Source organism: Anguilla anguilla, chromosome 1, assembly GCF_013347855.1.
Source record: "Anguilla anguilla isolate fAngAng1 chromosome 1, fAngAng1.pri, whole genome shotgun sequence".
NCBI classification, from domain to species: Eukaryota; Metazoa; Chordata; class Actinopteri; order Anguilliformes; family Anguillidae; genus Anguilla; species Anguilla anguilla.
Genome location: NC_049201.1, coordinates 18,595,062 through 18,604,079, shown reverse-complemented (window position 1 = coordinate 18,604,079; position 9,018 = coordinate 18,595,062). Strand labels below are relative to the sequence as shown.

The 9,018-nt window shown below is 38.9% G+C and overlaps 1 protein-coding gene across 1 annotated transcript; it reads right to left on the bottom strand.

Annotated features, from left to right (window-relative positions):
- Window positions 1-2,993: 2,993 nt before the first annotated feature.
- LOC118207939 lies at window positions 2,994-6,091 on the bottom strand. Its single transcript, XM_035382156.1, has 3 exons — window positions 5,622-6,091; window positions 3,497-3,619; window positions 2,994-3,097 (listed from the first exon to the last, which is right to left on the bottom strand). The coding sequence occupies exons 1-3, from the start codon at window positions 6,037-6,039 to the stop codon at window positions 2,994-2,996; spliced, it is 645 nt and encodes a 214-aa protein (XP_035238047.1). The 5' UTR covers window positions 6,040-6,091.
- Between the last annotated feature and the right edge of the window lie 2,927 nt (window positions 6,092-9,018).

The following is a 9,018-nucleotide window of genomic DNA, read 5'->3' as shown; positions in this document are numbered from 1 at the left end:
CTAAACACAAAATCAGTCGGTATGTTATCTGTCTCTTTAAACCAGATTCATTGATTTGTTCAAAATTATGTTGTATCTTGTAACCTGAATATGTCTGAGCTCTGTTTTAAATGGGCTTTATTTATTTTCCCCAGGTGTCAGTGGATCGGAAAGTACAGTGTACTCCAGTGCAGGAGTGCCTGTCTCACACAGTTACACCCCCACCTTCCCTGGTAAGAGCTGGCTTTCCTTTTAGTTAGAAGACATCAGAAGTTTCCTGCCATTCATAATAGTATCAGGACAGTATGTACTTTTAAATCAAAATAATTTATTTAGTGTGCATTGAATATTTTTGCTGCAAACATAATTTTAAAAAATTGGGTCAGCTATGTTTTTCATTAGTTTTCGTCTTCATAACATTTTCATCAATATGAGGTTCACTCTTACATGCATTATTAACATTACTGGGCCTCATTCACAAAACTTTTCTTAAACTATTCTTACTTTTGTTCTTAAAAATGTTCCTGAGAAAAACCAATATGGGATTCATGACACATGTGCATACCTTTGTTTTTGTGCATATCCCAGGTGTATGAGATGATGAATGCTGACTGTAAATTTTGTGCGCAATCCTGTTCATGTGATTAGCATAAGGAAACAGCCATTAACAAATACAGATACGTTCTTACACACAGTTCACGATCAAATGTGATTGTACAAATGTTTTGTGAATGAGGCCCAATGAGAATACCAGCGCCATATATTTTTTCCTCTCTTTGTATCAATCAAACATCCAATAATAGCAGTAGTGAGTTTTCATTATTTCTTGCATGCATTCCCCTTTTTTGTCCATTAACATCATTTCTAAAGGTCATAATGAAATTGTGGCAAACACGCCTGCCACAGGCCACCGAAGTGGCTTTCCTAGGGGCCCTCCAGCACAGAGACACAGGGAGATAATGTTCCAACAGTCCAGATTTATTGACGAGGGTTTGGCAAGATGTTACAGCCAAGTGAGCAGATGTAAAACCCTGTCATGACAGAGAGTTCCTCCTTAAATGGCAGATTTAACCTGTGCGCAGTGTTTACCTCACTACGCACAGGTGCAGCCACTCCTGTTCCTGGGTCCAATTAGCTTGGCCAATTATCTAATTCTTAACCAATTATCCAATTGGCCAGGTCTAATTAGCTTGACCCAGGGCAGGTGTGGCTGCTTAAACCAGCCATCCCCACACCACAGAAATTATTATAGGGCACGCAATAGATGAGAACAAGGAGGGTTAATGTGACATTGCAGCTTTTCAAAGCAAAGTGAAATGATAAATTTATGGTATGTTGTCAAACTGGATCATAAAACATTTGAATTATTGGAAACTGACCACCCCTGCAACCTTGCCCAAGATAAGTGGGTGTAGATAATGTATGAATAGCTGGAGAAACACAAAATCTCTGTGCCCTATCTCAGATGAAAATATGAGAGATGTCTGGATTGGCTCTGGGGTGGCTATATGTGTAGCTGTTGTCCTGATTGTGGTATTGATCATGATATGCAAGAGAAGAACAGGTAAGGCATTCTTTTAATCAGTCCTAGTTTTAGACCTGAACTGCCTCATGATTAGCTTTGCATTATAATACAAACTTTTCCCATTATTTTTTCCCACCCACCGACTCACTCACCCACCCACCTGCCCATCTACTCACTCACTCACTCACTCACCTACCCACCCACTCACTCACTCACTCACTCACTCACTCACTCACTCACTCACTCACTCACTCACCCACCCACTCTCTCTCTCTCTCTCCCTCTCAGTCTTCCATTGTGTGTCTTGTGTCCCTTCTGTAGTGTAGTCAATCTTTGGGGACCCTCCAGCCAGACATGGTGAACACCATCACTGACCTGGGGGTTGAGGTTGGGGGGAAGGCTGGAGATGTGGGGTGGGAACAGGGGGTGGAGTGGTGCTAAGGTTATCACTTTCTGGACTTTCTCTCCATTGCCCTGCTCAAAGAGGCATGGCTGCTCTACTTCAGTTCCACACTTAGTTAACAGGTGAATGAGAATCTAAAAGTGACAATCTAAAGATTTGCACGCTTATAATCTTCTCAGAAAATACACAACAAAAGTTGTCAACTGCAGCTTACAAACCTCCGTAAGGAATGTTACATTGGGGCACATGATTTCAAATGCGTACTACTAGATGACAATGCTGTTAGAAGAGGAATGACAGCTACCGTCACAAGTAAATTAAATGCACAAACTCTTGCTTATTTTACTGACTAGACCTATGAAGAACTAAACTGCCCTCTTGTGGAAAAATTATACATTGCAGCAGAGGTTTCCCAACGCAATCCTGGGGACCCGCTGTGGTTGTTGATTTTTATTCTGAATACCAATGAGCAGTTAATTGCTCTTAATTAGGCTCGTTCTGTCTAGTGAGGGATGGTTTCACTTCTTAAGGTCACATTATGTCAGAAAAAGCTATGTTTGCTATGAGGAATATAAGTGCGGTCCCCCTAGTTACTGAAAATAAGCTATGTGTGATAACACATTTGCAGAATTAAAAATGAATAGTATGAAAACAACTACATTACAGTCATATCAAAACATGGCTAAATCGATTAAAGTAATTACATTGTGAGAACTAAGCATTTTTCAAGGCACATTAGGTGCACAGACTTGTGTTGAATTGACTTACCCCTGACAAGCATTAGCCTTAATATCAGAACATATTTCAGGAATGGTGTTAAACAACAGGTCCAACAGGTGATGATATGAAAACACATGCTATGCTCAGACAGTAGATATGGGAAAGGATGTATCTTCAGGATTTTGTGAATCAGTTTTTATTTCAACTAGGGCCAACAGTAAGCAATGCATTAATAATGAGAAATGCCCAGAATATTGTTTCATAGCAGTATGTATACTGTGCAGAACAGTAAAAAATGTCAGGTCAACATTTAAGATATGCAGTAACTGTAACTGAATTATTATTTCCCTTATATACATATCGATGTTACAAGTCATTGCATGCATTTTGCTGGGAGAAATTAGGAACGGCGTTTCTGTCCAACATCTCTATATTGATATAATCCAAAGAGGGTCCAGAGGGCATTTGGTCTACAGGGAACATAAAAGGTGTAACACTCAGTTCTCAGCAGTACAGTCTTACACCACTTATTCTAGTACTACAGTGTGGTTCTGATGGTGCAATTTACACTACACTGACTGATGTAGTCTGATTCTATACTACTGACAGTAATTTACACACTGATACATTCTGATTGCATACATCTGATATAATATTTTACATACTTTTGCATTGACACTATAATGTAAACTGATCTTCCCTTATCGTGGTGTTTGTGACGACTATTTAATGATGTAGCTTTCACACTGACGTTGCTATATGACATATTTTCAGTGTATTATAATTGCTTCAGTGTATTATAAGTGTTTCACACTACACAAATACTGTAGTCTGTCATTTGTGGAAACACCTGCTCCTCATTGTGTCACCTGTCTGTGCATGTTTCCTCCTCCTTATGTAAAAGATGGTTCCAATAATCGGGGGGATGGCCAGGAGAAGGAAGAAGAAAACCAGTCGGGCCGGCAGACAAACTGACAGACAGGCGTTGACATCTGAGGGCATGGAGTGAAATGTAAAAATTACTGCAATTCCTAAATGAACTTCAAATATTAACAATTCTGATCATTTGCAATAGTGTTAAGAACATTGAGATGCAAATTGTAGTTGCCAGCTTTGTGTTGTGATGATGATAAGTTAGCTCTGTTAACATTCAGCTCCTTTTGTGAAACTGTACAATACAAAGCAAACTATTCCTATATTAACTTAATTGTGTGTCATAGACAGTATTTATTCATCCATACCTGAATAGAGGGCAATTCTAATAGAATAGCTTTGTAACTTCTCCTGATGCATATTTACTGATGCAATTTATGTTCAGTATTGTGTTCAAGTCAACAAGATCTATGGAACCTACGCACTTACCAACCACGCAAGTGTTACTTCCTGCTGTTCCTCATTTGTGCTCGCAGCTGAAGAGGACTGAGAGCTGCTGTTAAGGCTCCTCCTCTGTCCTGTACTCAAGTTTACTATTCTCACATACGTATTTGCCTTTTGTTGTTTGTTCTTTTGTTTTTATGTGACAGACAACACCCTCTTTTCCTGACTCCATGCAACACCATGCTTTACACACTGGCATTGTGCAATCCGTAGCTTTGATTATGTATCAACGTATCAAGTGCAGTCCCTAAGTATTTGGACAGTGACACAATTTTTGTTGGGTTGCTTGTACTCCAGCACTTTGGATTTGAATTAAACCAATGATGTGAGGAAGGATAAAGAGCAGATTGTCAGCTTTCATTTGAGGGTATTTTCTTCCATGTCTGTAGATCCGTGTAGGAATTACAGCCCTTTTTATACATACAACTGCACCAAAAGTAATTGCACAATTACTGTCAGCTGTTTCTTGCTCAGCTAGTGTGCCTTTGCACAGTTTCATGCACAAGAAAGCAAACAAAAGTTATAGAATTGATTCTAGGTGTGGACTTTGCAGTTGGGGTCAGTTGCTGTTGTCTCTCAACATGATGACCAAATAAGTGTCAGTGCCAGTAAAGCAGGTCATCATGAGCTGAAAAATTTGAATAAATGAACAGAGACATAGCCAAAACATTGGGTGTGCCAAAGTCAACTGTTTGATACACTGTTAAGGAGCAACAACACATGTGAGTGAGCTCATAAATATCAATGATGGGCTACAGAAGATCACTGAAGTAGATGACTAAAGTATACTTTCAATTGTGCAGAAAAAAACAAAACCTTGTTATCTGTTAAACAGATCAAAACACTGTGCAGGATGCTGGCAGAGATGTGTCAAAAAGACTACCATAAAGAGAAGCCTACAAATAGCATAACCACAGAGCATCACCACAACATGCAAAAGCCTCACACTGCTAAGCCTCAGGAACAGAAGATGCAAGCTATCGTTTGCTAAAAAGTACATGAAAAAACTGAGTTCTGGAACAAAATCTTATGGACAGATGAGATGAGTATTCACCTTCATTTACCAAAGTGATGGAAAGAAGTGTGGAACTAGGAATATTGATAGGAAAGATTAAAGTAAGAATTCAACTTCATTTTTTGTTGAAAGACCTCTTTTAGAAATCTTTTAGAACACAGAGCAGTTCAGAAGTCCATGAAAAAACTGTCAACAGTCAAAAAACTGTAGCTATAAAGAACTGTAAAGCTGATACTGAAAATATCAGATAAGGTATTACTGAAACAAAGTGCTGCCTATCAGCCATAAATGGAATATAAAGATTGTGCATCAGGGTTTTAGCACTCTTAGTTTAAACTTTAAAGATTAAACTATGCAATTTAGGCTTCCACGTGGAAGTAAGTGTATCTGTGTAGAACAAATTCTTCATTTTTAACCTTTCACAATTTAAATTTAACCATAAATTATGTTTGACCCAATTTTTAAAAATTATGCTTTCAGCTAAAATATTCAATGCACACTAAATAAATAATTTTGATTTAAAAGTCCATACTGTCCTAATACTGTTATGAGTGGCAAGTAACTTCTGTTGTCTTCTAACTAAAATGAAAGCCAACTCTTACCAGGGAAGCTTGTGGTGTAACTGTGTGAGGCCTTCAGCTTCCCCTCCACAGTTAGCAGGCATCTCCACTTCATGTTGCGGTCTGAGCGCTCAAGTGTCACAGTCAGACTGGAGGAGCATTCTGACTCTGACAGTTTGTGCCTGTTTCCCTGCAGTGGGTCTCTTGTCTCACTAACCCAGCTCACTCTAATGCTTTTTCCACAAGACCCAGGGCTGTGAAGTTCACAGACAAGAGTAACTGTACTACCAATCTTCAGCTCTGTCACTGGAGAAGATGCAAAGACTGAAAATGAAACATGAGATATTGTTACATGTCTACTCCCGAAAATAGAGTTATGAAGCTGATTTACACAAATAATAATTTTAGTAGAAAATGACCCCATTTTAAAGTTAAGTGCATAATCATTAGTTATCTGCATTCATGCATCATTCTGAGAGAATCTGACTAATTCCAAATGTAAATACTTACTATTGAGAAGAGACAAGTAAATAACAGAAGCATCTTCATAATCGTTTTTATTGTGATACAGTCGACAGTAGTACCGTCCAACATCAGCACTGGTAAGATTATTCATGTGTAAAGAACAGTTAGGTCCCACTCTCAGCTTTCCAGATTTCTCTTGATTTTCATCGCTGACCTTTCCATGAATGACCAATTCAATATAGCTTCTTGATTGTCCATTTCTCCCTGCCCACATAGTTGATGAACTGTTAAAAGAACCATGATGTTGAATAGTAAACTGACAAGCTCTCTCACACTGGAGTACACTGTAGGTTCTGAACCACTGGTACCTGGGGAAAATGAATAAGGCCCATTTAAAACAGAGCTCAGAGATATTCAGGTTAGAAGATACAACATAATTTTGAACAAATAAATAAATCTGGTTTAAAGAGACAGATAACATACCAACTACTTTTCTGTTTAGATTTAAGAAACATAGTTTAGTCGCTGATACAGTGAGGGTGATGAGGAGGCAGAAGAGCAGACTTCATTTTATGGTGACTATTGAAGTATTACTGTAAGTTTCTGAAAAGGGATTAATATTATGAAGTACAGCATCCTTTCCCATCTAAGAACTTTCCACAAAACAATAGGCCGTAGTTTATTTCTAACTTTTTAATGACTAAGACAATATTAATGCACATAATTGCTGTCAGGACATGAAATAGACACCCTAGTAACTATTTAAGACCAACTGTGTTTGATTGACATCATGGGTTTACTCAATATATAATGATCCGTTTATATTTTACAATTTATTTTACAGTGCAGTTATACATTTCAGCACTTTTCTTGCATTCCATGTTTTTACTCTTTGTTCAGTGCCATAGATGGCATATATATGACTGCACCTGATTAGCTACAGAAGGAGCTATCAGAAGATAAGTTGTACCGAGTGGTCAATTCTATTCACAACATTTGCATATTCTACTGAATTCAAATAATTTGTTTCCCCTCTGGGAGTCTTAAATGTAAAGTTTCTATAAATAGTTTAAGCGCTCAAAGTAGTTAAAGGGCTCAAACTTGTCGAAGATGAACTGTTTTTCAATAGAGACAACAGCAGTCACAAGCTCAGAGATTGACAAGGGGGTAGAAAACCACATTACATTTATTCACAAATGATTTCTGCAACTGAAATTTGCAGCCATCTTTTCTGTCCACCTGCTTTCTGCTTGCTCCTCCACACATTTCATGTGGACCGGCTTTGGTACTGTGCTTCTCTAACACAACATCTATCTGTCCCTCTCCAAGGTTCAGTGAAGAGGGAGTTCTCAGTTTTGTCCTGCAGAGTAAAACTCTCATCCCTGGTCATTTTAGTAGAATCTCAAGCACCCTCCATAATTTATTGAGGAACCTTTTAGTTAAGATCACTTAAGGTTCTGATATTCTCTGAGACCATGCTAGTACTGAGCTCAGTGACTGATCTTTTTGGTAGAACCTGGTTTATAAATTCAGAGGTGTATAAATACAACTTAGTTATGCTATTCCACATGCCATCTTGAAAAGGGCATCTGCCGCAGTTACAGAAATAGTATAACAACCATGACAACTACAGCTACTATGTTAATATCTTCTCTGTATCATACTCTTACTTGTGATAGAACAGCTGAACAGCTGTGTTAATGAGCAGTCCCAGCAGAAGTCTATTCAGTCCACGCAAAGCCATTCTTTCCACTTTTTTCTTAAAACTTGTGTCACAACTGTCTGAAGCCTTTGCCACAGAACAGCATCTGACTGAAATTTTAACTTCCTAATTTACAGGAATCTTAAATGTCACTCCAGCCTTGTCCCTGTCCCTGTATCTCCTCTGGTTCGAGCCCATGCCTTGACGCACCCTTCTACCTCAGAGCCATCACCCCACCTCTCTGAACTGCATATTATACTTCCCTTCTATTGGACTTTATACTTTACCAGCTATAGTTTAGTACATCAATTGTAACCTGCTCAACATTTGATTATTTGCTGCAATAAATCCCTTATTACAGTTCTGTTACATCCATCCAACCTCTACTTTACACTGAGCCAGCCAATGGAGGATTGGCTTCCTCTATAGGCGGGTTCCTCCGAAGATTGCTTCTATTGGGAAGTTTTTTCTCGCCACTGTTCGAGTGTTACGCCCCCCCCCCCCCCCCCCCCCCCCCCCCCCCCCGCCCTTCTGCAAAGTTTTTACCTTGTTTGTCTTTTGGGGTTCAGATCTGGTTTGTGCCCAGTTCTCCTCTGTAAAGTGTCTTTGTGGCAGTTCTCTGTAAAAAGTGCTATACAAATAAAATTGATTTTATTTGAATACATAAACACATTTTCTCAAGTAAAAATAAGAAGGCATTCAGTGCTGCTTTAAAGTCAAACTTTGTTTATGTCCTAACTGCTCTGTAATGCGACACAAAGGTAAAACATCAGTTAGATCTTTATTATGAAAATGAAAACAGAGACAAGCACACCTTTATGTACGCCGAGAACAAACACTGAAAAACGTTAAAACATATCCAGTGGTATGACTGAGTATATATGTAAATGGAAGCTTTAAATGATTTACAATTAACAATTAGCTATTGCAATTTAGCCATTGCCTTTTGCAGGGCAAGCAAACAGCACTGGATCTAGAGATAGGTAAATTAACAGTCATACAAGCACCACTGTCAAAGAGCAGACCTTGCCATATAAAGGGAGAGAATATTTTTGAAAATAGAGACAGTAGTAGTCTAAATAGGGTGGGGTTTAGATGCTTTTGGAAAACAGCCTAATTCTGCCATTCTGACTGACTGGGCGAGGTCATTCGACCATCTGGAAACCAGAACAGAGAAGTGCTGGGACCATAAGGAGCAGCTGTAGAACGTTCAAAGAGGTGGGACAGCCAGCTAGCGGGAGGATGCTGAACAGTGAGGTCTGGTTGGAGTGT

Coding starts and splice junctions, on each gene's coding strand:
- LOC118207939 (XM_035382156.1), bottom strand. CDS start 6,039: ATGCAGATAACTAATGATTATGCACTTAACTTTAAAATGGGGTCATTT. Junction 3,620..5,621: donor TTACACCACAAGCTTCCCTG/GTAAGAGTTGGC, acceptor CCATGCCCTCAG/ATGTCAACGCCTGTCTGTCA. Junction 3,098..3,496: donor GAGGAAACATGCACAGACAG/GTGACACAATGA, acceptor TGTTCCCTGTAG/ACCAAATGCCCTCTGGACCC.